Below are 24,122 nucleotides of genomic sequence, written 5' to 3'. Positions count from 1 at the left end.
AAGGCCCCCCCCAGCCTGTTTAGGAAACTACCTCTCCTATATCCTAGCTGGATGTGGAAGTACCACAGGTGTTGAGTTGTAAGCAAAGTACGTTACTTTTTTTCCGCGGAAGATCCATAGTACGAAGTACCTTTGTTCTTGGATCAGTGCCGCTGCCCTTTGATTCCCCCTGCCTGAACGAGGTAGGGAAACAGGGAAAACGGTGGATTATTAGATATCGCTCTTATGGTTCTCCAGTCAATAGATGTTGCTCCCTCCGCGATGTCCCAGCCAATAATGGTCCCTACCGACATCGTCAACTCCTCAACCTCCGTCGATTCCATTCAGATGTCTGTAGCTAAAGGGTTGATCCCCTCCMGTCTTGACAAAGACCAACCGGTCCTGGGTTCTCACAGGTTGAGATCCTCGTCCACCAACAGGACTGGTCGATGTGGCCATCAAGATCATCATGGAGGGTTTCAAGTAGATAGATAACGCTGTCGCATGTCTATTATTTCCTCATTGGGTTAATATAAGTTCTCCTTGTGGTGTCTTACAACCACAGCCTTTTCTATGAGTACCACGTTACTACTCCCTATTGAAGAGACAGAAACAGGGAACTATATTATAATAAGATATAAGGGGTATATCAAACAGAATAAGTGCGCTGTTTATCTGACCTGTGAATGATTGATTCTCTTACTTCCACATTAGCAGTGGCAGTTGCAATTGCAAACAATTGCAGTCTCAACCTCAACCTCAACAACTGTCAATCATTCATCGGTGCATGGAAGTGATTCTGTCTGGTTTCCTCAAAACTTGTTCTTCCCTTATCTCTTTCATCATCAACTCCTCCCTTAAACAGATCTCCTCTTCTCCTTCAGCGTCCCCTCTTGTCTAGCCACTCCCCACTTTGTTCTCCTTCCATGCTTTTGGCGCTCCCCTGGTTGCAACAACTCGGATCTGACCACACACCACTCCATTCCCTCCCTCTCAATTCTCGTTCTCTGGGCTTCTCTGCGGATTCTAGGCTCATCTGCGCCAATTCCCTTTTTCGTCTCCTCCTCACTACCGCGGTTTTATTCTCCTGTCCCTTCTTATTCGCCTTGGTTCTCCTTCCTTCCTTCTCTTGGATAAGTCTATCCAAGTACCGCCTCTACCACCAACTACGGTACTCCTGTTCCATCTTCCACTCACCCTGCAGCTACCTTGTCTCTTGCCTCTAAACACAAAAACTCTCAAGCAAAACCTTCCCGCTGCCCCTCCCGCTCTGATTGTTTGGCCGGATCGAGCTGTCACTTCTCGGCCCGCCACTTACACTCCCGCCCTATCAATCCATCACTGCTATAGATATCTAACTGCTACTTCTCTTCTTGTTTTCTTCTTCTTTCTGTCTTGCTCCTTTAATATCATCTTGACAGCTTTCTCTCATCCATACTTAATTCAAATACCATTGTCTCTGGCGTATTCTTCAGTTGAAACCCCATTGTACGACGCATCGTGCAACCATCGCTCCCGATGTCGACTCTCAATATGTTACCGGAGCAAACCGCCTTTGGCCGGTCTGCAATGCCTGGTCCCAATGCTATCAACGCTGGCCCCTCCCCCTTTGCTCCTTCTAATTCCTTCTCCGGAGACTTTCTTGGACTCTCTCTCCCTGACGAAGAGCATCTCTGGGGTATGAGTCCGATCTCTTCCTCGATGCCCTCGTGGAACGGAAAGCGGGAACAGATGTTCTCCAATCCTAACCTTGAACGCGACCTCAAGCACTCCCATGTCCGCAATGGCCAGCCTACTCCACCTCCATATGGTGACAACAAGACTCACACGGTCGGTGATCTATACTCGCTGTCTCAGTGCCAATTCCCCAACGGAACACAGAATTTCCAGACTCATAGCGATCGTAGAGGCTTCTGTGAGCAGTCGGCCATAAACAGCAACGGCGGCGGCTCCAAACGGCGCAAGGTCCGCGATTCCAAGATGACCCAGGCCGAGTACAACGAACAGCAGCAGGAGAAGGCGAAGCGGGAGAAGTTCCTGGAACGCAACCGATTGGCCGCCAGCAAATGCCGGCAGAAGAAGAAAGAGCATACACAGCTTCTTGAGTCGCGGTATAGGGAGCAGTCGGACAAGAAGGAGCAACTGGTGTCGGAGATTGCACGCCTGCGCTCGGAGATTCTTGGACTGAAGAACGAAGTGCTGAAGCACGCTCAATGCGGAGATGAGCCGATCAAGCTCCATCTAGCACAGATGGTGAAGAAGATTACCTACAACGACACAACGGCCCCGGAGTTGACCGACGTGGCGGATGCAGCAGCATCGTCTTCCGAATCGCCGATGACCCCGCGACCTCAGCAGGCGCTGTCCTTTGGCTTTGATGATCCGCTGCACCTGGAACCATCCCGTGCGGGCGAGTCCATGGACCAGTCCGTCCGTCGGGACTCGGAGGCGTCCGTCCTGACGGAGAGCTCTTATGCCTTTTCGACCGACGACAGCTTTGACGATTTGATCAACGTTTGAGCCTTTTTCAAACCCCTGATGTGACAATGACCTCGTGCTTTGCTTTGATGACTATTACTACTACTATGATCCATACTGGCGACTGGTTGGGAAAAGTATGGAAACAAGGGTCTGCGGATTAGCCTGCTTGCTATTTCACCTTATGGAGAAGGAACCTGATTGATTATTCGGAGTTTAATGAGGATGCTAGGCGGTAACATTCTTACAATGGTTTATGGAAGGTTTGTGTTTTGCTTGCTTTTGGTTTCATGCTGGCTTGCTCAAGGGAGGTTTCTCTGCGACAGGGTACCAGGAGTACTCGTGCCGACAGTAGTTCATGAATGATAGATGTACATTAGGCGAACAATCGCGCGAGCTCAATGCTATTCTTTTACCACTAGTACTTAGGTCACAGCATTCAAGGGTGATACTCGGAGAGAAGTTAGCAGCAACAAGAGTGTCCAGCTGCTCTACTAGTAATTGACAATGCAATACTCAGTCATTCTCTCATCAAGCTATATACTATTCAGATCAAGGTTGAGGAGAAGCACTTCCAGCGTTCACATGCAATATACTCCCATCCTTGCCATTATCACCAGCACTATCACTAGCAGCCTCCCTCCTCTGAGTAGGCAAACGAGGGGCATTTCCCCCCTCAAACAAGGCACTAATCTCCTCCAACGACTTCCCCCTCGTCTCCAGCACAAACGCCCACACAAACCCCACAATCAGCAGATCCAACCCCCCAAACAGCAGAAACGTAGCCCATTTAATCTTCGCCAGAATGAACGGCGTGCTAAACGACCACACGAAATTGAACGCCCATTGCGCGCCAACACCCACCGCCACGCCGGGCTCGCGGATGCGCGTGGGGAAGATCTCAGACACGCAGGGCCAGGGGAGCGGGCCCCAGGAGAGATTGTAGGCGATGATGTCGAGGTAGATTAGGGTGATGGTTGCGATGGCTGCTGGCGTGATGCGTCCTGGTGAGGATCCGGGTGCTGGTGCGGGTGCTGGGGGGTGAGAGTTGAGGACGGCGGCGGTGGCGAGCATGCAGGCGGACATGGCTGCAGCGCCGGAGAGGAGGAGCGGGCGGCGGCCGAAGCGGTCGGAGAGGAAGATGAGGAAGAGAAGACAGGATAGGACTTTTATGGCGCCGAAGATGCCTGTTAGGAGGAGGGGGGTGCTGCTGCTGTCGCTGTCGCTGTCGGCGGGTCCGACGAGGCGGGACAAGAACTGCGGGGCGAAGTAGGCGAGGGCGGTGGCGCCTGTGGATTGCTGGGCGAGGAAGAGGCCGAAGGCTAGGAGGAGGCGGCGCGCGTTGGGGCCGGCAAGGAGCTCGCGGGGGTGGAAGTGGGCTGTTGCGGCGCGCTCTTGCTCGAGGCCGTGGCGCATGTGGGTGAATTCGGCGGAGAGGGCGGGGGAGGATGGGGCCGCAGCGCGGATCCAGAGCAGGCTGGAGTGCGCGCGGGCGTGGTCGCCGTTGGCGAGGAGCCAGCGGACGCTCTCCGGGAGAGTGATGGAGCCGAGGCCCATGAGGGCGCCGGGGACGAGCTGTAGGGCGATGGGGATCTGCCATTGGGCTGGGGAGGGGGGCATGAACTTGACGGCGTAGTCGATCCAGTATGAGACGAGGATGCCGATGGTGTAAGTGAACTGGTAGCAGCTGCCGAGGCGGGCGCGCGACTCCTTGGGGCTCATCTCGGCCATGTAGATGGGGATGACCGTTGCGGAGCCTCCGATGCCCAGTCCGCAGATCACTCGGCCGGCGTAGAACAGGGGCAGCGAGTGCGAATTGATGACCTCGAGGATGACCCCTGCGCAGAAGACGGCAGAGCATGCCATCATGGCGAGACGGCGGCCCCAGCGGTTCGTCACGGGCCAGACGGCGAAGCAGCCTACCAGGGCGCCCGCCTGCTGGATGCCGACGGCGATGGAGCTGACGCGGGTCTTGTCTGCTGGACTGTATCGAAAGTCGCGCGCAAAGGACTCAAAGGTGAGCACACCTCCTGTAGATCATCAGCCTCGCATCGAATGAATAGGCGTAATGATTGTGCACTAACCGATGACCCCAGAGTCATACCCAAACAACGCACCACCACAGCAGAGCACAGCTGCCAGCCAAAACAGCCGTAACCCGGCAAGACGAGAAGCCGTCCGCTCGGTGGAGTCCGGAGGAACAATATCAAGATCATCAGGATCCTGCTGAGGGACCTGGATGTACGACCTCATTTTGTGCAAGTGTCAACAAGACATCGATCCTGCATTAGATAGCGACACTCAGTTCTCCCAATAACAACGCGGGGAAGGAATCCACGTGGTGACACCCGATCACATAGATCCAGAGGATCATTCATTCAAAGAACCAAGCAATGTATTGATGGCATTGTGAGTGTACTCTTGACGCTGAGATTGATCAACATACTGCCGTTGATTATGTCAGGACAGGATGACGTACGGTTAGCCGACTGCCGACAGCGCAACAGAGTGGAGAGATCACGCCATGATGGACTGTCGAAGATGCAGTCTGATGGAGAAAACAAGAGGATAACAGACAAGAGCAATGCATATTGCAGCTGCGTGGATGTTGTATGGACAATCTGAGGCGTCACTGGTTGCCGAATCCGGACTCCCCGCAGTCCTCTCATTGACAGGGGATAGAACCCCACTCAAAGCTTTGTACCATGAAGTTTTGATGGTTAATTAAGGGAAGTCTGTCTAATGAGCCAATAATAATAAGGAACATTCAATAGCCAAATGTCCAGGTACAATCCTGGAGTGGCTACACAGCCGACAGCCGACGGCCGGTGGTCGTCAAATGAAACATCGTCCGGCATGTAGTCCTACTGGACTGTCTTGGATTATCAAGTTAACTAAATACGCATCTCAATTGGTCTGTGAGATACAGCGACAACAACCACACTGGTGGCTGAGCTGATACATAATGGCTACGCTGCTCTCCCCTCACTATCCCTTCTACCTCGCTTCTCATCTCCGTGTTTCATACCGTCTGCTGTTGCTCTATCATGGAAAAACGTCCCAATTTCCTCGTCATCGTCGCCGATGACTTGGGCTTCTCCGATGTAGGCTGCTTCGGGGGAGAAATCCGCACACCCAATATCGATCGTCTTGCTCTCAATGGAGGAGTACGTTTCACAGACTTTCATGCTGCGGCTGCTTGTTCGTGAGTGCCTTTTCTCTAGCATTACAGAGCGCCCCTGACCCTGGAGTAACCGCTATAGTCCCACCCGCGCCATGATCATGACCGGGACAGACCACCACATCGCAGGTCTTGGCAACTTGATCGAATGGACCAACATCTCCGGTCAGAACGGACCCAAGGGGTCCCAGATGAGCACGGCGCCTCAGCGCGGCATGCCAGGTTATGAGGGATACTTGAACGAGCGCGTCGTTGCGCTCCCCGAGTTGCTGCGGGATGCGGGCTACCACACCGTCATGTCCGGGAAATGGCATCTGGGGCTCACTCCCGAACGATCGCCGCACAAGCGAGGCTTCGAGCGCTCCTTTGCCCATCTGCCTGCTTGCTCGAACCACTATGCCTACGAGCCCCAGCTGCAGGGGTCCGATGACACGCCTACCTTCCTCGAAGCGAGCTACATCGCCCTTCACATGGAAGATGATCACTACGTGAAGCGGTTGCCGGAGGGGTGGTATTCGTCCGATGGATACGGCGAAAAGATGCTCCAGTATCTCTCCGACTGGCATGAGAGGAAGGACGAGCGCCCCTTCTTTGCCTACCTGCCCTTCACGGCCCCGCATTGGCCGCTCCAGGCGCCCCGCAAGTACATCGACCATTACCGCGGCGTCTACGACGACGGACCCGATGCGCTGCGCCTGAAGCGACTGCAGCGGCTCAAGGAGCTGGGGATGATCCGTCCGGACGTGGAGCCGCATCCCGTCGTTGCGGACGAGGTCAAAGAATGGGCCGACTACACCCCGGAGGAGAAGAAGAAGTCCTGCATCGCCATGGAGGTCTATGCGGGCATGGTGGAGTGCATCGATGCCAACGTCGGCAAGGTCGTCGACTACCTGGCCTCCATCAGCGAGCTGGACAACACCTTTGTCTGCTTCATGTCCGACAACGGCGCCGAGGGCGCCGCCTACGAGGCCTACCCCATGGTCCAGAGCGGCGTCATGCCCCATCTGCAGAAATACTACGACAACAGCCTCGAGAATCTAGGCAATGCCAATTCGTTCATCTGGTACGGGCCGCGCTGGGCGCAGGCCGCCACCGCCCCGTCCCGTCTGTACAAAGCCTACACCACCGAAGGCGGCGTCCGCGTCCCCTTCCTGGCCAGGTTCCCCAGCAACGTGTCTGTGGCGCGGAGTGGGATTACAGACCAGTTCGCAACGGTCATGGATCTCGCACCGTCTATCCTTGACATGGCCGGAGTCAGGCATCCGGCTCCCACGTACCAAGGCCGCGAAGTGGTGCCCATGCGCGGCAAGAGCTTCTACCCGTGGGCACGAGGCGAGTCGGAACGGATTCACGAGAAGGACTTCATCCAAGGATGGGAGACCTGCGGCCGTGCGGCGCTTCGGTTCGGTGACTGGAAGATCGTATATATTCCGAAACCCAAAGGGCCCGAGCGATGGCAGCTGTACAATCTGGCCGACGACCCGGGCGAGGTGCACGACCTGGCGGACGTTCATCCCGAGCGGTTGAAGCAGTTGCTGAAACTGTGGGATCAGTACGTGATCGAGACGGGTGTGATTCCTCTGAATCCGGATCTGGGTGACTTTATCGAGGCGACCGAAGCGCAGATGCCGGAGAATGCCTGGATGGAGTATGATTACTGGAAGAAGGGGGCTCGTGATGAGCCTGAAAAGTTCACGCGGAAGCCACAGCGGTTCCAGAGAGTGGTCAAGCAGTTTTAGTTTGTGACTGACTAATTCCCTCGCTGTATGAAAATTTTACCATGCGGTCAACATGAACGCTCGTCTGCAGCAATCTCCATGTAGTTTGCGCGCAAGTAACGGCTCCGCTGACCGTCAAACATACCGTAAAGATTCTTCTTGACGCATATCCATATCAAGCTATATCAGAACATAAAAATCAGTAAAGAGTTCGCGCCTCACGCACCGCGAGTCTGCCCAGGTTCGGGACGCATCTTGTCTACGCGTCATCTCCTCCAGAAGAAACAGCACTTTGCTTGCGTTGGGATGCCGCTGCGTCACAGCGCTGTCACAGGCCACCATGCGCTGCATCTCCTGCACAATCCACCGGCGTTGAGTCAACGTACCCTCCAGGCCGGCTATAAAAAGCGGCCAAAAGAAGCTGACCGGCAGGTGTCGCAGCGTACTCGCCGACTCAACCGTCGCCAGCTGGATGATTTGATCCACAGCGCGGTTGACACGGTCAGTCCGCGGATAAATGGCAAATGCTACCCGGTGCAGGTAGATGAAAATCGCCAGAAAGTTGGCCACATACTGTCGGAATGTACGGCATACCTCATCCGCGACCGACTGACTTAAGGAGTCAAGCAGCTCTTCAGGGCGGTCATAGACGTCCAGCACCGGTGGGCGGCAGTTCCATAGTGTCTCCAGATCAGCGCCCACTCTGTGGGCGATCTGCAGGACCTCAAATTCATCTCCCAGCGTCCCGCGACTGCGATGATGGAGGTCGATGCACACGATCCGCCGGATGATTTGCTGGGCTTGGACGAAGAACCGAAACGCGGGCCCCACAATGGCATCGTAGACAAGATAGCCTGGTTTCGCCAGAAGGTAATCTTCTGTCACTTTCTTGTCTACCGGACGATCGTCCATAATACCGCTGTTGGTGGACAATTGTCCGCTAACGGCACCGCTCGATTCGTTTTGCTCGGTCGAGAGCTCGGCCAGGCTGCCGAGTTCAATCAAAGGATCACCATCTCGGCCGGCAATCAGCGATTTCACATCCAGAAGAGAGACCCAGGAGACTACCAGGCGGCCAAAGCCAGTCCATGACTGGATCTGATCGTGAAAGCGCTGAAGCAATAGGTATGCCGAGTGGAGAAAAGATGTACCATGGTGGCCCAGGTCTGGGGATGATAGCGACTGTACTGCCTTTAGTCAATTTCTTTTACCATAAACTTGGACATGCCTTACTTCAGATAACATGAGCAGAAAGACAGTGGTAAAGACCTTGACCAACGTTGGCTCATCCACGTGTCCAAATATGTATGACTGCCCTTCCAAACTTGCCTGCTGGTGATATGTCGATGCCGAATTAGGCTGGCTCCCTTCCTTGATGGTCTTATGCACCTCTGCAAAACAGTAGATGCTATTCCGCAAAGGTCGGAAGTCGCCCGATTGCGCTACGATAACCTCACGCACATATTTCCATTCAAGGTTCACGGGTCCGAATATCGTCGCGGGTGGCTCAGAGTTGAGAAAATATGCCAGCAGATGCTCCTCGTACGCGGCTCCAGTCTCCGGCCACATACCCTCCGTAGCGGGCGACTGTGATTGCGTTCCCTTTGAATAAACACTTGAGTCCCAGCTCATTGATCGATCAGTATGCGGTACATTTGTAGTGTCGTCTGACGCCTTGGAAGACGTCGCATTGGTAAATTCAGATAATCCATTGGTCAGATCGAGGTGTTTGCGCTCCAACTCGGACGTAAACTCGCTCATGAAACCAAGCATGTCAAATGGTCCGGGTGACGTGGCCGCATTATCCACAGATCGCAATTGTGAAGCGTCAGCTGGTTGAGGCGGTCGATAGGCCTGCTGCCCATCAGGTCGTAGTACCGTACTGAAATAGCTCGCGTCCGGTCTCTGCAAGGTGTTTGCGGTCGGATTTCCCGTCACAGCAGCTGTGTGACCATTACCCTGTCGCGGGACCGCAGCAGGCACAATCGTCTTGTAAACACAACCCAGCCGAAGTCTGGTACAGTTGGCACAGATCGGTTTCGCTTCATCACACCGAACCTTTCGCGCTCGACATGTCAGGCAGCCGGATCGTCTTCGAGGACCTGACCTGCCTAATCCCCGTGCTCTGGGAGGAGCCTGGATGCAGTCAGAATAGCTGAAACCTGCACAAGCAAAGAACGGTCGCCAGAATATGAACGACAGTTAGACAGGTGGTTTACCTCCATAATAAGTCGGCTGCCCCTGCTCAACAGGCATGGTGCGCAGTTGGCGTGGGCAACGCGCAGTTGCAATTGCGAGCGAGACACACAAACAAGCACTGAATTTCCCCGCAGTTGGGACGGCCCGCTCTCCACCATCGCGAGGCCGAGGATAGCCTACCACGGCAAACTTGAGGTTAGCAGCTCCCTTGTCTGAGAGACTCGACTGTAGATATAACAAAATGCATTCATACCCTGATATCATGGTGATTTCATGGTGTGCTGAGGAGTTACATACATAGGCTATTTCCACTAAGTGTCACAACTTGCACATATATATACATCTTTCAGCCCCGTGGTATGTTCACATCAGAATGTACAGGGTTGGTCATATCTCTGTACAAAAATGGGATGGATCGTGTTATAAGCCTCCGGGAAGTGCCTGATACGACCTTCGCATTTTATCGCCACCCCAACACTTGGACATGTGCAGCAAATGTCCTCGCTCTTTTCTCACGTATGCCGCAAAGCATATGGCTGCCAACGCAATCGCCCCGTAACTGATAAAGACGGGATACTTGAATTGCTCCGGACGCGGAAAAACTATTGTGGTTGCAAATGAGAGCATCTCAAAGACGTTTTGCACACTCATTTCGGTGGAAGAGAATCGCCCCCGGGCATCTTCTTCGACACCCTACAAGGTAGACATTAGCAACTTCCGATAGCAGCCCTCAGGTGGGAAAGCGATTACCTCTTGAACGAGAAATTGGACCGACAAATCAAACCCCCAAAGACCAATCCGACTCAAAGCAACTCCCAAGATGAGGCTCACTGCTACCAGCCGAGAGTTCGAGTCATACAAGGCAAAAGCCAGTGCTGCAGTGGCCAAACAGCCAAGCTGCCAATTGAGGAACCACAGTCCCGACCTAATGGGCCCGATCCTGCCCATGATGAACGGAGCAGCCCATGTGCCAGACAATTCCGCGAGGACAGCGCCGATTCTCATACAGCTGACCTGCAGAGGATCGAATCCCGTATGCAAGAGATATGTGACCATCGTGGTGCCAAAGGAGAGTACGGTAAGGTAGAGCAGGCTCAAGGCAAAGGATGCCAGAAAGATGGGACTAGCCACATACTCTCGCCAGGGTGAAGCAGCCCGTTTGGCCAGGTGAATTGCACTTTTAATCAAACTCTGTTGGTTCGCCGTGGGATGTTCGGGTGCATCTTCGACAGCTACACTTCCATAATCAGTCGGGACTGTAGCAGTCCGCAGGAGTTCCGGTATCGCTTTGTACACCTAATATGATATCCTGTCAGGCTTAAGTGGTGTAAAGGGCGGAAAACGATGAACTCACCTGAGCAATGGCAATGTATTCAATAAAAACACAAAGAACATTCACTCCCAAAACCGTCCAGACCGCAACCTTTGTAGACAAGCTATCGAAGAGCGATATCACCACAGGGGCCACAAGCTTGCAGAATAGATCTATCCGTCTCATCGATGCATTCAGATCTATACAGGCGTCAGTCAATGTAGATTAACGTCAGAATATTAAGTTATCTACCTTGCCTCTCGATTGCTAGGTTGTCTGAAACAATGATGACCTAACCCGACGTTAGAGTCCGTTGCTCAGAAGTATTCACTTTGTTACGACATACCCAGTCTCTTTCCACAGCCACCGTGTTTGCTGTTGCTGCCAGTTTCTCCATGCAAGCGAGCAGGACAACGGCAAGAAATAAACCCGAGACAACAAGCTCAGACTCTCGCCATGAAGGCATGAGAAGGGCTACAAAGCATGCGCAGGACACTGCAACAGGGACTCTCTGCCAGACTAAGAAGAGTAAGCCATCATGTAACCATTCATTAACTTAGTAATAATATGTTGGCACGAGAAGCGACCTACCAATGGAATGTCGGATCGCTACCAGGCGGTTCGACCGATCCATCTTGGATCCTAACCAGGAAGACAGAACCACTGCCGACGCAGAACGCACCAACGCGTAGATCGAGGCATACAACAGTGTTCCCTGGAAGATAGAAGCAAGGAACAACACAGCGCCGAATTCAAACATGCGTGAGTTCCATGTCGACAAGAAGTGAGAGACATAAAGTCTCGTCAACACTTTTCGAGAGCTTGCCGTCTGACTTCTCTGTACGTTAGGGCAAGCTTCTCTTTCTAGAAGAGGTTGGGCCGGTTCCAGAGAGTCTTCCTGATGACTATTCATATCTGGCTGCGATTCCATCATCGGCCCTGATTGCAGTGGATAGTAGTAAGTGGTCCCCGGTCTGTAAAATGCTGGCCTCGCCGATGATGGCTATGGATTATATAATCCCTCAACCAGGTTTATAGTCGGTCTATCGTTTGTCTAAGTGCATATAAAAAAGCCATGAAGTCAAAATAGTGAAGAGCGCATCTGCGAAGTTAAAAGGTTTGCAGGCGGATGCGAGAGGAAATTGGTGGCCTGACGATCATTGGCCCAACTCTTCTCCGTAGATGATGTTTTATCGGAAGGGCAAGTAATTACCTTCTTGACTTCTCCATGAACGTGGTTTTCCCATGTCTAATCATAAGAGGGCATGTATAGGATGAACCTCGCGCAAGTTCTTGGCCATTTTTCCGTCCTTTCACTCGTCATCTCTTGTGGTACCGTGCTGGGAAATGCGGAATGTCTACAGGCAATCTACAGATACGGTTCCTCTTCACTTACACTTGAATCCAGCCATTTGAAGTTTTCTCTTTCTCTACATGTTGCTCTATGGTTCTGCAATAAGGATTGAACCAGCGAATCATCAGCAAGCGACGAAAGCGTAGAGCTAGCTTTGGATTTATGCTTTTATTACTTCCTAATCACGGGCCATTAGAGTACTGCTAGAATTCGTAATACTACTCAGGATGACCAGAAATGCTAGAGAGCGGTGCTCTGGTCAGCTTATCATGCTTGATATTCCCTAGGAGATTTGAATCACCCCAGTCTTTACTGATAATGAGTTTCTCTTCAGATTCAGGATGCCAGTCTAAAATGATGGCCCTGCACCGTCCAGCTCACTAAACTACTTTACACCTCTTAACTTTTTCAAAGATGCAAACCATAAAACGCCAGATCGACCCCGTCATATGAGATGAACACAAAAGCCAGACGAGGAACTCAAAGAGGTGAACAGATGCTATCGGCCCGAAAGAGAGCTAGGGTCGTACTCAGATTTGCCCAGTCCACCCCCCCAACCCTGACCGGGCAAAGAGACGCCTCGCGATCCACTGGAGAAAAAGGGTATCAATGTCAATCATGCGTCGTCCTCGTGTCCTTCCAGCACGGACGAAGAAAGATGCACTGGCGCAGGACCCCAGGGCAAATTGGTCGGGCACGTCACGTGAAATGCAGATGGGTGATAACCATTCAGCTCAGCAGAACGAGGATAACAGAGTCGCCTCGCAGAAACCTGATAGGACGAGTTAGGAGGTGTGACTCATAGTAACATATAGAAGGTCTGTACTGACATCTTGCTGATGAAGCGATCCTTGTTCACGCCCCTTCCCTTTCCGCCCTTCGGCTTCTCCGTCCACATTTCTTTCACGTTTTCGAGTACCATGTTGCAGTGGCGGTCAAAAGCCTTCACTCGGGCTAGTAGCTTGCGGTTGTTCCGGCATGAGATCAGAACCTGAGTGTGGGTGCGAGTAGCGGTTTGGAGAAGAGACAGGGGGCCAGCTGTGAGCTCGTGTTCTTCTACCAAGGCGACCTCATATTCACTGGAGAAACACAATGTCAGAGAAATGCCGTAAGAGATGGGATAGCACGGTACTGTGGATGTGCGAATTGGATGGACAGGATCAAGTATAGGGAAGCGTCGCATGGGTGACTGTCACATGACGTATTCAAAGTCCGATGCGTTCGAGCACAGGGTATGCGACGATGAAAGGTCAAATATAGGATGCACGTACGTGAGTTCGCTCTTGGGCTTGTTCAGCAAATCCCTGTTGGATAGACAGTCTGGTTAGCATGGGCGGAACAGAATGAGGTCGGAATTACACCATATTGAATTCCATTAATGACTCATGGTGAAGCCCTGGAGAGAAAAGAGGGGTAAGTACGTACTGAATCTTGGGATCGGTCGACATGGTGGCTGTATATAAAGGCACTGGCTGGCTGCTCTGGTCTTCTCTCTTCTTGTCTCTTGCGCTCTCTCTGCCCTCAGCAGCTTCTTAGTCGAAGGCGGTCAAGCCTGGTGTCAAGTCTTGGCACGGGAGAGTCACGTGCCACGCGTCTGCCGTGTTTTGCAGGCATCTCTTCCCGAGGTCGCGATTGGCTGCGTCACGTCGCGTCGGCACAAACACTCAACACGCTGTAGGCGATCGTCTCAGCGTCTGGTGCGAATGCAAGGCGTGCTTGCTTTTCTCTCCCATAACTTGCTTTCTTCTCCAACCATCTCCTCAGTTACATCCTTGCTTCCTTTTCTTGACGAGTCATATTGCTCTCACTCGACGAAAAGGCTGTTCTCAGTTCACTCCTTCCCTCAATTCCTTCTTCACGCCGTCTTCACTCGATATAAGCTTCAAGGAAGCCCCTACCTGTTTGTCCCACGTTGAACATTCCAGTCGACTTCCCCCGCGTCCCATATTGCATAATCATACATACCTGCGCATTCTCCGGGTCGACCCAAAGCTTCGATCGAATCAAGGCTGGCTATGAATAACCGATAGGAGCGGGTTCGGCTCGAAATTCCTACCTTGCGTCGCGTCCAAAGCACTCGCCTCTCCCTTGTACCTCAGCGTCCGACACACCTGAACGAGTCACTTGCGTCTTCCCCATAAACCTCCGAACGTCATTTATCTCCAGTTCTATTTTGGATTCACAGCTACTTTGGCTTATGGTTGAGATTGGATTGCTTGTGGCATGGAATCTCAGGACGGAATATCCGTCCGGCCTATGAGGCGTGGGTTTGCTCTGTCAGATACAGTCTGTTGATGCTAACCATTGAATTCGGGATTGCAGTGAAGGTACTCTACACGTTTGACGATGAGAGTAAAACGAATTGCCTTGCCCGGTGGCCTCACTTGCTCGACATCCAGACTGCATCCCTGGACGACCAAACTCAGATTGGTGTCATTGAGCTAAAAACGTGCATTCAAGCCATTGTGTCTGCGAGGTGGGTAATCCCTGTCCTTGAACTTAAGCCGAATCATACTAATGGATCGTCCTTCGACAAATCTAGTCCCGAACTCGTGGCCAAGCTGGGACAAGACTACACAGTATATGCATATGACTATTCAGAATATGAGACGCCGCTAGTCGGTCAGGGGATGCTCTCATGGGTGCTTGCTTCGGCCTCTCCGACTCCCAACGCACCAGCACATCAATCGAAGACTATGGTCACGGGTCGTGTGTGCAAAAATGTGCTCGGTCTCTTCTCAAAAGGTGCACAAGAAACATTGGAGGTCAAACTGCGATTGGTGCCAGTACCTACTGTTATGCAGAGCGAATACCTCGAAAGCATGCAGAAATATCGGGAGTTGAGCAACATCATTCCTCATGAGTTTGACGCTCAATCATGGACAGTCTTTCTTCGTCAGAACCCCGGGCTGTTGGGTCCCTCCAACACGCAACCAATTGACCGCACAACATCACCCATGGATCACGCTGGAATCGAACGGTTTCACCGGTTACTCAGCGAAGGATCCACCCCGAGGGAATTGTCTTCGATTGCTCCAAATGGAAATTTTCGGTCTATATCACCCGCGCAGTCCGCGCTTGCCGCTCCAAGCAGGGTGTCCACACCTGGTCAACTTCAGCCACATCATGAGCATCTTCAAATACAGCAGGTACCTCAGCAGCTGGTGCAGCAAGAAAGGTCACACGGGGAAATTCGCCCTTCCTCTAGTGCTTCCATGCGCGATTCTGAGCTGCCTTCGCATGCGCACTATGGCAGCCGCCGGGGTTCGGTACAGTCAGGTTATGGAAGCTGTGATGAGTCTGCCGACCAACAGCCACGGAAGCGAGCCAAGCTGTATCGAGCGGATTGGCCAGGTAGATCTGACTTTAACATTGAGAGACAGCCAAGCTCCTTGCGTGTCGCAGCGAGTACGGCTGCCTCTGTTCGGATTCACCGTCCTACCCCTGTCAATCCCGCTATCGCTGCTGCCCAGAATTCGAACGAGGAGCCTGTCCGGCCGCCAACGCCTATCTCTGGGTCGCACGACCTTCCCCGCAGAGGGAGACCGGCCCCCAGCCTTCTACGCGAATCGTCTGTACAGAGCAATAACTATACTTCACCATACCCCATGAGTGATGATCCAGGTGATGACAACTCTCACTCGCCAGAGGAGCCGCGCTACCAGGGTCTGTTCGAACCATCAATCAGTATGCCTTCCTCGCCTCCAGTCTTGGATTGTGGGTTTCCCAATCCATCTAGTCCCGTCCTTCCACCTATGGTAACCGATCCCGACTCGGGTTTCATGAGTGGTGGCTTGGATGATCTCTTGGATGACGATATGGGTACTCCTTTGGAGGATTGTGCAAAGTCGATCTCAAATGACGCGCCAAAGCGCAGACGCGCAACGGATGCTGCAGCCCAGGCCAGCTCTCCTATCAACCCTCCCACAGTACCAGAGAATCAGATCGAAAACATATTGGCCAGAGACGGTTTGCCAGAGCAGACTCCGAAGGAAGCAGTTGCTGCTCCTGCTCCTGCCCCGCCTCGCGGTCCTGCCAGTGCGGCCGGCTCGAGGCCACCATCGCGGGCGAGTTTCAGACAGGCCCCCAAGCCTTTGGCTCCTGCCCCCATTTCACAAAGTGAATTGGAGCAACTGATGAATGCGATTCCCGCAAGCGATCCGGTCGTTCCGACACATGTCCCTGCTCAATATGCCCATTCCTGGGCAGGTCCCATGAGCGACCTCCCCAGTGCTGAGACTCCTACGCCGAAGCCTGTGACTGAGGATGGCAAAGTCCGGAGTGGAGCGGGGGCAAGAAGGCTTAGGCAGGTCCAGGCACGCCTGGATAAGTGTATCCGAGACGGTCAGGTCCCTCCTTACTGCGAGAACTGCGGGGCCATTGAAACTCCCACTTGGCGCAGGGCCTGGTCAAAGGAGTTTGTTGGAGGGGAATCTGATGCCAATGAGCGCATGAAGGATTCGACCATGCTATTCTGGCAGGTTTTGGAAAGGAACGACAAGGATGAGGTCACAAAGTTCAAAATGTTCAAGAAATCCTTGGTTGACGCCGACAATGACTTCGTCCAGATCCTTCTCTGTAACCGTAAGTTCAGAGGTTGACTTTTTCACTAGAATTGCTGCTGACATACAGGAAGCCTGTGGTCTTTGGTTGCACAAATTCAAGTGTATGCGGCCGGAGAACAGATGGAACAAGCCAGCCAGCGGTAAGAAAAAGCGGATGCCCCGGAATCGTAAGGGAGGAGGCCCGCTCTCGGACAATGGCACTTTGGCGAAAATACACCCCAAACCCCAGTCCTCAAGGCCGGCTGGGTCCTCTCCCGGCGCATCTGATGCCTCGTCGCCTGCGGAAGAGGAAACCCCGCGCGCAGATAATGGCAACGAGAATGGAAACGATCGAGACAATGACGATGACGTTCAAGAATTGCCCTCCAAGCGGCGTCGTGCCAATAGCGCTGAGCCACGACGGTCATCGGACACCGCAGAAAAGCGTTGGCAGGAGCAAGATGCAACGGAGGCGCTGCGGCGGGCTATCCAGTCCAGCCCAGCCCGAAACCTTGAGAAACGCCCTGGTCCAGCGGTTGATGAGAACAGCCTTACACCTAAGCCAGTGAGAAGAGCGCTCTTTCATAGTGCTCAGAACGAAGGTTGTCCTCTCAAGCCCTTGGGCGGTTCCGCCCTGAACAGTCCACGCCGTAGCCCTCGCGTTAACTGTCGCGATCCAGGTCAAAAATCTCAAGACAAGGAAAACACTGCCATTGACAAAGACCTAGAAGGGTTATTCGAGAGTCCGCCTTTCGAATATGATCTGCCCGCCAGTCCTACCCCCAGAAGACGAAACCAGCGTAGCAACCTGCTGGGAGAGAAGCGCAATTCGTTGCCGTGTATCTCGCCTTTGTCCAGAGCGCGCCTGGAGGGAAGCTCAGACATGACGCCCACCAAGCTCAGCGCGCAGAAACTCCACCGTGTACAGGGCAGTACGACTGTGACGCCCCGTCAAAATAAAACGCCCAAGTCTTTGCGATCTTTAGGAACCGATCTGCCTTCTATGTCCGACGGTGAATTTAATGTGGAGGCCTTCGGCAATATTGACAGTATGCTTGTTGATATCTTTGAAGATGTGCCGTCTTCCGCACAGTGTGACTCCTTATTTTCTTTTGGGCAACCCAAGGGCTCGGCGAGCGGCAACTGGTCTGGTTGGATTGAATCCGATTACATTTCATTGAACGGATCCGACGACCAGGAGGCAAACGGCGAGCAGCGGACGGGTAGGCGCAGCGGCGCAAGTGAGGACGAAGATCTCATCCACGCCATTCTATCCGATCCGGACATTCAAAAGAATGCGCATTTTGATCCATTCCAATTTGCTGGTGCAGACGCCTTGGACTCTGGCTTTTTTGGCTCAGATTCAATCACTGCTGATGTCACTACTCTCGGCTCCAGAAGCAAAACCGCGGAGTCCGTGAGCAAGGAGTCAGCTTGAGTAATACAAACTAATGCTTTATGACCTCGCTCTTCCTCTCACTATTTCGTTCTCCATTTCCATCTTTTACATTCTTACACACCTCATTCATGATCAAATTTTCACTGTCTGTTAGCTTTTAGCGAAGGCGTTGGGCGGGATTCCTGGCAATTCCAGTGAAGTCTTTGTTTTCCTATGCATTTCTATGCGAAAGTGTCCCATATCATGATGTTGTTCTAGCGTTTTACTCTGCCCATCTGACATGGTCGTCAAAAAGCACAAAAGCTTGTTTCACTCTACTGTTGCCTAGCCTGACTGTTGGACCAATTTTCCTTAGTTATGACATCAAAAAGGCAGTATGTCTCTTCTTAGCATCTAGACAATGAACAAAAGATATGCATCATACATTTATTGGAACGATTCTGCAAGTACAGTTGTAGTCTTCTGAGGAATAGACTTGGTATGACTTGACTCCAACCGAGACCAATCCTTAAGACCTGAACAACTACAAACAGCAGTTAGAAGCCTCGACATGTCGTTGGCAAATGCAACATACATATCCTTATTATTGCCATTATACTCCTTGCTTCATCCAGTAAAGCAAGGAAGCTTGGGGGAAAAAAAGGAGAAAAGAGTCTGAGAAGAATATCCCACGAACAGCAACCATCCTGCGTTAACCTGAGCCATTGATCTCCTTTCAGACTCCACAGAGTATCTAGGTATCGTATCCGTAGGTTTGTCGCTGAATAGAGGGTACGTCAATTTTGAGATGTAGTTCTAAAACGGCGCGCCAAATATGCGCAAATTGAACCGATCCATCTATTCATTGGAATCATAGAATATGGGCTTCAGCTTATGCGTCACTTCGACAACGTGTTCATAGATCTTATAGTCTGTGCAGCCATCATCATTAGTCACTCGCCCGCTTTGCTTTCCAACGCCTGATTCTCAGTTGGTGAGGGGCGCCAGGCACTCACCGCAATCCGAAGGGTTACCCCAGTCCGTCGTGGCAAGGACACGGATCCCGAGGCCCTGTTACGCATCATTAGCTCCTGCTGTCCGGTTTTCTTCTTTGCTATCAGAGGCACGTACCTGCCCGCCCTCCAATTCAGTGACTTTCCCTACCACCTCGACTAACTTTCCCATCTGGAGATGCGAGTCTGACTTCAGGATGAGAGTGACGTCCCCGTTATTCCCGCATGTTATTGTTGCGGTGTCGCCGTGCAGGGCTGTTACCGTTCCGAGGATGCGGACGGTGTGTGTTGAGGAGCCGCTGGAGGGGTGGAAGGCGTGGAGGTGGGCGGGGAGGACGCGGGGGGTTTGGAGGGACATTTTTGGATTCGCTGACTTTGGGACCTTGGAGGTTGATTATTTGGGTCCTGTAGTAGTTGTTTCGCTGGGATTGATAGGCAGCGTTGTAGATGTAGAGAGGTTGATATCTTGCCCGTGGTTAAGCTCCGTCGCGGGGCGCGCAACGCGTGTTCACGTGATCTCATTACACTCTCGACCGCCCGCTGGGCTGGGCTCCATACGTCAATCGGCAGATGTTTGATCGGAGATATCGACTTTTTCCTCCGCGGTATAGCCATTCCCACCCTCTGCGGACGATATACCTTTCCGCAGTCTCGTAATACGACTGATGAGCTGATAGAGTCTCGATACGGCCTTATATTGATCCCCATTTTCGATCGGTCGTCGCCATGCCTCCTCCGCTTCCCTCCCAACATCGCGGTATGACCGCCAACCCTCTCAAGCCAGTTAAGCGCTACCGGCCCGGAAAGCCGATCGCAGAGGAACCCTCGTCATCTGAAGAAGACGAGGATGCAGAGGAAGAGGTACAGGAGCAGGAGCGGCGCAGACAGGAACAACAACGGCAGAGGCAACAGGCTCCAAAGGCGACCTCGTTCCCTGCTGCCGCCGCTGCTGCTGCTGGGAAGATCACGAAGGGCGTGCAAGATGTGAGGATTGAAGAGGCCGAGGACGAAGAAGGGTTTGTGACGGAAGAGGAGGAAGAGGCACCACCGAAGGTAACCGCTCGTGTTGCTGGCGACCGAGCGGAGACGGTGACGGCCCAAGCAGGTGGGGACGAAGAGGAGGAAGAAGAAGAGGAGGAGGAGGAGGAGGAGGAGGAGGAAAGTGAGGAGGAGGAGAGTAGCTCAGAAGAGGAGGCGCCCCGGAGAGTTCTGTTACGGCCTACGTTCATCAAGAAAGACAAGCGCAACAATGCACCGAATCAAGCACAAAACGCCGCCCATGTTGCTGATTCGGTGGCGGAGGCGGAGGCCCGCAAGGCGCAGCGACAGGAAAAAGCGGACATGCTGGTTCGAGAGCAATTGGAGAAGGAAGCCATTGCGCGGACGACGGCGAACAGAGCGTGGGATGACGACGAAGTAGTTGAAGCGGGCGAAGAGGGTGCCATCGATGATCGGGACGGCGTGGATCCAGAAGCAGAATATGCTGCTTGGAAGCTGCGAGAACTCAAGCGCATCAAGAGAGAGCGCGAAGCCATCGAGGCAGCGGAGAAGGAGCGCGAAGAGATTGAGCGTCGTCGGAACCTCACTGCGGAAGAGCGCGAACGCGAGGACCGGGAGTTTATTGAGAAGCAGAAACAGGAGAAAGAAGCCAGTCGTGGCCAGACCGGCTTTATGCAGCGCTACTTCCACAAGGGTGCCTTCTTCCGTGATGACCTGGAACGCGAAGGACTTGACAAGAGAAACGTCATGGGGCAGAGGTTCGCGGACGATGTCGCTCGTGAGACCTTGCCTGAATATATGCAAATTCGGGATATGACCAAGCTGGGAAAGAAGGGAAGGACACGGTACAGGGACTTGAGGACGGAGGATACAGGACGCTTTGGAGATGGCTTCGACAATCGTTCCCGCCGTCGGGAGGCTGCCCCTCTCGGTATCCGTGACGAGCGATTCCTACCTGACCGTCCGGATGATCGCCCCAAGGGTCCCACGGGAGCCAACGCCAGTGCTGTACGCGAGAGACAAAGGTCACGGTCAAGATCATATTCGCCGAGGCGAGACCGTCACCGCGACCGTAGGGACGACAGACATGATAGCCGGCGAGACAGTTATGGGGATGGTGGCCGCTACCGTGACCACGACCGTGACCGTAGTCGTGACCGAGATCGCTCAAGAGACCGGTACCGACCGGATACCAGCAGTCGAAGGAAACGGAGTCCTTCGCCATACGAGGACCGCGACAAGCGACGGCGTACTGACAATGCTACATAGACAGGCTTATGAGAAGAAATCATTTATGTTCTTGGAGTTCCTGGTTTTATGAAAATGCGGATGGGAATGGTGATTGTGTTGCATTGCAGTTTGCGAAAGGTCTTTGCCTTTGTCATTCTTCATATTTAACATTTTCTCTCGTGGGGTTTGGATATATACCCTGTATCTGGGTTGGTGAACGGAGTGTGTAAGATAAAACAGACATCATGCTTGCAGATACAAACACAACGTCTAACAAGCCCTCGCTCGCTTGGTAAAGCATATCCTCCCTTCTCGTTGGATCAACGTACGCGCCTTGACCGTGGTGTGACGAATCAATAGTCCTTCCCTTGATATCCAATGCAATAACTCCCAGAGTCGTCGCAATTGGAGCATTACTGTTCTGGTCCATCCCATTAGGCAATGGCTCAGCGATCAGCCATCCACTTATTTCACCCCTGCTCTTTCCAACACCTTCTCTCTCTCCATGACACTCTCGCCGAACCGTAACAGAAAGATCGTCCGCCCGGGCCACATCTCCGTAGGCTGATTGTGCGCCGTGACCTTGGCCTCGAAGCCGCACCCATCACAAACCCCCTCTATGATCCCCGCCACAAAGGCAGCGCAATTGAGCATGCTCATCTCCTTCGGAACACTAATGTATGTGTTCACCAGCGGGTCATTGTCTGTAATCATGTACTCGTTCGGTGTTTCGGGGGACACTGAATGTTCGAGGGCGTCTGCGGGGCGTTGGAAGAGCAGGCGCCAGAGGGGCCCATGGATTAGATGGAGCAGGGGGAGAATGCGGAGAGGTCGATTAGGAGGAGAAGCAGAGGTTGAGGAGCTCGATAGCGCGGACGATGTGGAGGAGGACATGGAGCGGTAGAAAAGGAGGTCGAGGAGACGGAGGCCGAGGGGGTAGCCCTGTTCGTTTAACCTGGCGTGATGTCAGGATGGGGCGACGAATCTATCAAGCCGCGTTGCACTCACCTGCGCTCTAGATCCTGTATCCCTGTTACTCTTCGCTGGGCATATGTGACCATCTCCGCGAACAGGAAGGCGAAGCTTGCCCTGCTGAGCTCCGCATTTCGACTGCGGTTCAGATGTCTGTCGTAGATCGTCTTGCGGTTCGACGGGATTCGCAGGCCGGGGCTTTGTTGCGCGACTGTCGTCACTTGCTTTGGGGGTGGCTGTCTCTCAGCGGTGCCAGCTATGGTTGCTCCGCTGGTGCTGACGGACAGCATCGAGGAGTGTCTGGCGGGGTGTGATTGTGACATGGCGATTATGGTTGGTTGTTGCACCGCTGGGGATGGAAGATTTGCGGGATGAGGTAGAGAGAGCAGTAATTGAATTGATTATTGCATCATCTTATGTTGTTAAGGAGATTATTTCACGAGGGAGCTTGACAGGGGGGTCGTTGGTTTTCGATCTGCGATGTTGGATGTTGATAAGGAGCGTTGACGGTGTAGGTTGAGATGTTCAACATCACTCCTCCTCGGGGCTGAAGGCCATACAATACCGCGCAGCGAATGTACTCTATTAGACTACGAGCGACTGGTGAGCCAGACAAAGCAACCATCGGTGCTTCCACAGACATTATTCAGTTCTATAAATTATTTTCTCTCGAATTTTGGTACGAGGTGTTTGACAGCTACAAGCGCTGACCTAAACGCCTACGGTGCAGTCAAGGGAGTAGAAACAAGTAAACAGGGAGAAACTGAGCATGTCTGGAAGTAAATTCATCATTTATATCTAACTCCCAACGAAATTATAGTCGTAGCTGTGTCAATTGATGCAATCGAGTATCCAGTATCGATCAAGGCCAGACCAACGACACAGACGTCCCACAATCAACTCCCTCGACAACCACGATAATCCTGAGGATCAAGCTATACTGCAAGCCATTATTAGCAACTATTCAATGACCTTGACAAAAGTCATGCTCAAGTCCATGTCAAATGACCAAAAAGAATCAGACATCCAAGGAAGATAATGCGCACAGAGCACGTCTATGATGGGTTCATGGCGACGGCTAGCGTGGAAACTGCGAATGTAGGAAAAAATTTTCATCATAAGAGAGCCAGAAGGCTCTGTTGGTCGATTTGAGGATTGAGACAGGACAGGGAAAAAAGTGTAAGACTTACCAAAAGTTAGTGAGTCGCGAAACGGTGCGCTGTAAATGACCAAAAGCAATATTATTATCGCATATTTAGAAGCTCAATCAACTGCAGGAGTCTACATTTAACTCCAGTGCCAATTGGGCAGGCAATGCTGCTGTGCGAAGTCGAATTGGTGTCGTTTGTGGAAGAGCAGAAAGAAGAAATTTTGCGGCGGCGGAAGGCTTTTTATAGTCGGCCTGTGTGCTGCCCGGGAAACCCACCGACCCATACGAAGCTTCTAGAGCGAAGAGCAGAAAGAAAATCTTCAGAACAAGCGACGCAAAATCGAAGGTTCGATCGGGCTGACAGAATTTCCATTACTCATGATAATTATCTTCAGTTAAGCAATATCGAACAATGCCATGCCTTTGAGGGCCACGTAAATAGATGATTCCAAGGTTATGCGCTTTGTATGGAATTGAACAAGAGCAGATGAGAAGCGAATGAGTATGAAATCATCGTCAGGTGCATGTCTTCCCCCAATAATATCCATATGCAAACAATGTCAGATGGCTCCTCTATATACAAGTCATGACCGCATACCGGCGAATCCCCCGTTG

General features: G+C 52.6%; 10 protein-coding genes across 10 annotated transcripts; 4 read left to right on the top strand and 6 right to left on the bottom strand.

The window, feature by feature from the left end:
• Positions 1–1,497: 1,497 nt before the first annotated feature.
• atfB (bZIP transcription factor atfB) lies at positions 1,498–2,499 on the top strand (the record flags this gene model as incomplete). Its single annotated transcript, XM_043301042.1, has 1 exon — positions 1,498–2,499. The coding sequence occupies one exon, from the start codon at positions 1,498–1,500 to the stop codon at positions 2,497–2,499; it is 1,002 nt and encodes a 333-aa protein (XP_043156977.1).
• Positions 2,500–3,009: 510 nt separating this feature from the next.
• Asppvi_005115 (sugar porter family MFS transporter) lies at positions 3,010–4,710 on the bottom strand (the record flags this gene model as incomplete). The annotated part of the gene is made up of 2 exons (XM_043301041.1): positions 3,010–4,487; positions 4,542–4,710. 2 exons carry the CDS (start codon positions 4,708–4,710, stop codon positions 3,010–3,012), a joined length of 1,647 nt encoding a protein of 548 aa, XP_043156976.1.
• A 794-nt stretch (positions 4,711–5,504) lies between these two features.
• Positions 5,505–7,377, top strand: Asppvi_005114 (arylsulfatase; the record flags this gene model as incomplete). Its single annotated transcript, XM_043301040.1, has 2 exons — positions 5,505–5,662; positions 5,721–7,377. The coding sequence occupies 2 exons, from the start codon at positions 5,505–5,507 to the stop codon at positions 7,375–7,377; spliced, it is 1,815 nt and encodes a 604-aa protein (XP_043156975.1).
• Positions 7,378–7,424: 47 nt separating this feature from the next.
• Positions 7,425–9,612, bottom strand: Asppvi_005113 (Zn(II)2Cys6 transcription factor; the record flags this gene model as incomplete). The annotated part of the gene is made up of 4 exons (XM_043301039.1): positions 7,425–7,536; positions 7,583–8,522; positions 8,568–9,518; positions 9,576–9,612. The coding sequence occupies 4 exons, from the start codon at positions 9,610–9,612 to the stop codon at positions 7,425–7,427; spliced, it is 2,040 nt and encodes a 679-aa protein (XP_043156974.1).
• A 363-nt stretch (positions 9,613–9,975) lies between these two features.
• On the bottom strand, positions 9,976–11,501 carry Asppvi_005112 (putative iron-regulated transporter; the record flags this gene model as incomplete). The annotated part of the gene is made up of 6 exons (XM_043301038.1): positions 9,976–10,248; positions 10,306–10,851; positions 10,910–11,067; positions 11,120–11,159; positions 11,214–11,386; positions 11,459–11,501. The coding sequence occupies 6 exons, from the start codon at positions 11,499–11,501 to the stop codon at positions 9,976–9,978; spliced, it is 1,233 nt and encodes a 410-aa protein (XP_043156973.1).
• Positions 11,502–12,950: 1,449 nt separating this feature from the next.
• On the bottom strand, positions 12,951–13,669 carry Asppvi_005111 (mRNA splicing protein SMD2; the record flags this gene model as incomplete). Its single annotated transcript, XM_043301037.1, has 4 exons — positions 12,951–12,993; positions 13,052–13,300; positions 13,493–13,525; positions 13,647–13,669. The coding sequence occupies 4 exons, from the start codon at positions 13,667–13,669 to the stop codon at positions 12,951–12,953; spliced, it is 348 nt and encodes a 115-aa protein (XP_043156972.1).
• Positions 13,670–14,515: 846 nt separating this feature from the next.
• Positions 14,516–18,203, top strand: Asppvi_005110 (putative GATA transcription factor (Ams2); the record flags this gene model as incomplete). Its single annotated transcript, XM_043301036.1, has 3 exons — positions 14,516–14,697; positions 14,764–16,805; positions 16,858–18,203. 3 exons carry the CDS (start codon positions 14,516–14,518, stop codon positions 18,201–18,203), a joined length of 3,570 nt encoding a protein of 1,189 aa, XP_043156971.1.
• Positions 18,204–19,001: 798 nt separating this feature from the next.
• Positions 19,002–19,514, bottom strand: Asppvi_005109 (putative ssDNA binding protein Ssb3; the record flags this gene model as incomplete). Its single annotated transcript, XM_043301035.1, has 3 exons — positions 19,002–19,075; positions 19,160–19,214; positions 19,275–19,514. 3 exons carry the CDS (start codon positions 19,512–19,514, stop codon positions 19,002–19,004), a joined length of 369 nt encoding a protein of 122 aa, XP_043156970.1.
• Positions 19,515–19,882: 368 nt separating this feature from the next.
• On the top strand, positions 19,883–21,424 carry Asppvi_005108 (microfibrillar-associated 1 family protein; the record flags this gene model as incomplete). The annotated part of the gene is made up of 1 exon (XM_043301034.1): positions 19,883–21,424. The coding sequence occupies one exon, from the start codon at positions 19,883–19,885 to the stop codon at positions 21,422–21,424; it is 1,542 nt and encodes a 513-aa protein (XP_043156969.1).
• A 426-nt stretch (positions 21,425–21,850) lies between these two features.
• Asppvi_005107 (trafficking protein particle complex subunit 5) lies at positions 21,851–22,680 on the bottom strand (the record flags this gene model as incomplete). The annotated part of the gene is made up of 2 exons (XM_043301033.1): positions 21,851–22,340; positions 22,394–22,680. 2 exons carry the CDS (start codon positions 22,678–22,680, stop codon positions 21,851–21,853), a joined length of 777 nt encoding a protein of 258 aa, XP_043156968.1.
• Between the last annotated feature and the right edge of the window lie 1,442 nt (positions 22,681–24,122).

The sequence above is a fragment of the Aspergillus pseudoviridinutans genome (assembly GCF_018340605.1).
Source record: "Aspergillus pseudoviridinutans IFM 55266 DNA, scaffold_3, whole genome shotgun sequence".
NCBI classification, from domain to species: domain Eukaryota; kingdom Fungi; phylum Ascomycota; class Eurotiomycetes; order Eurotiales; family Aspergillaceae; genus Aspergillus; species Aspergillus pseudoviridinutans.
Note: the sequence above shows the minus strand (reverse complement) of the source record. Positions and strands in the feature narration are given on the sequence as shown.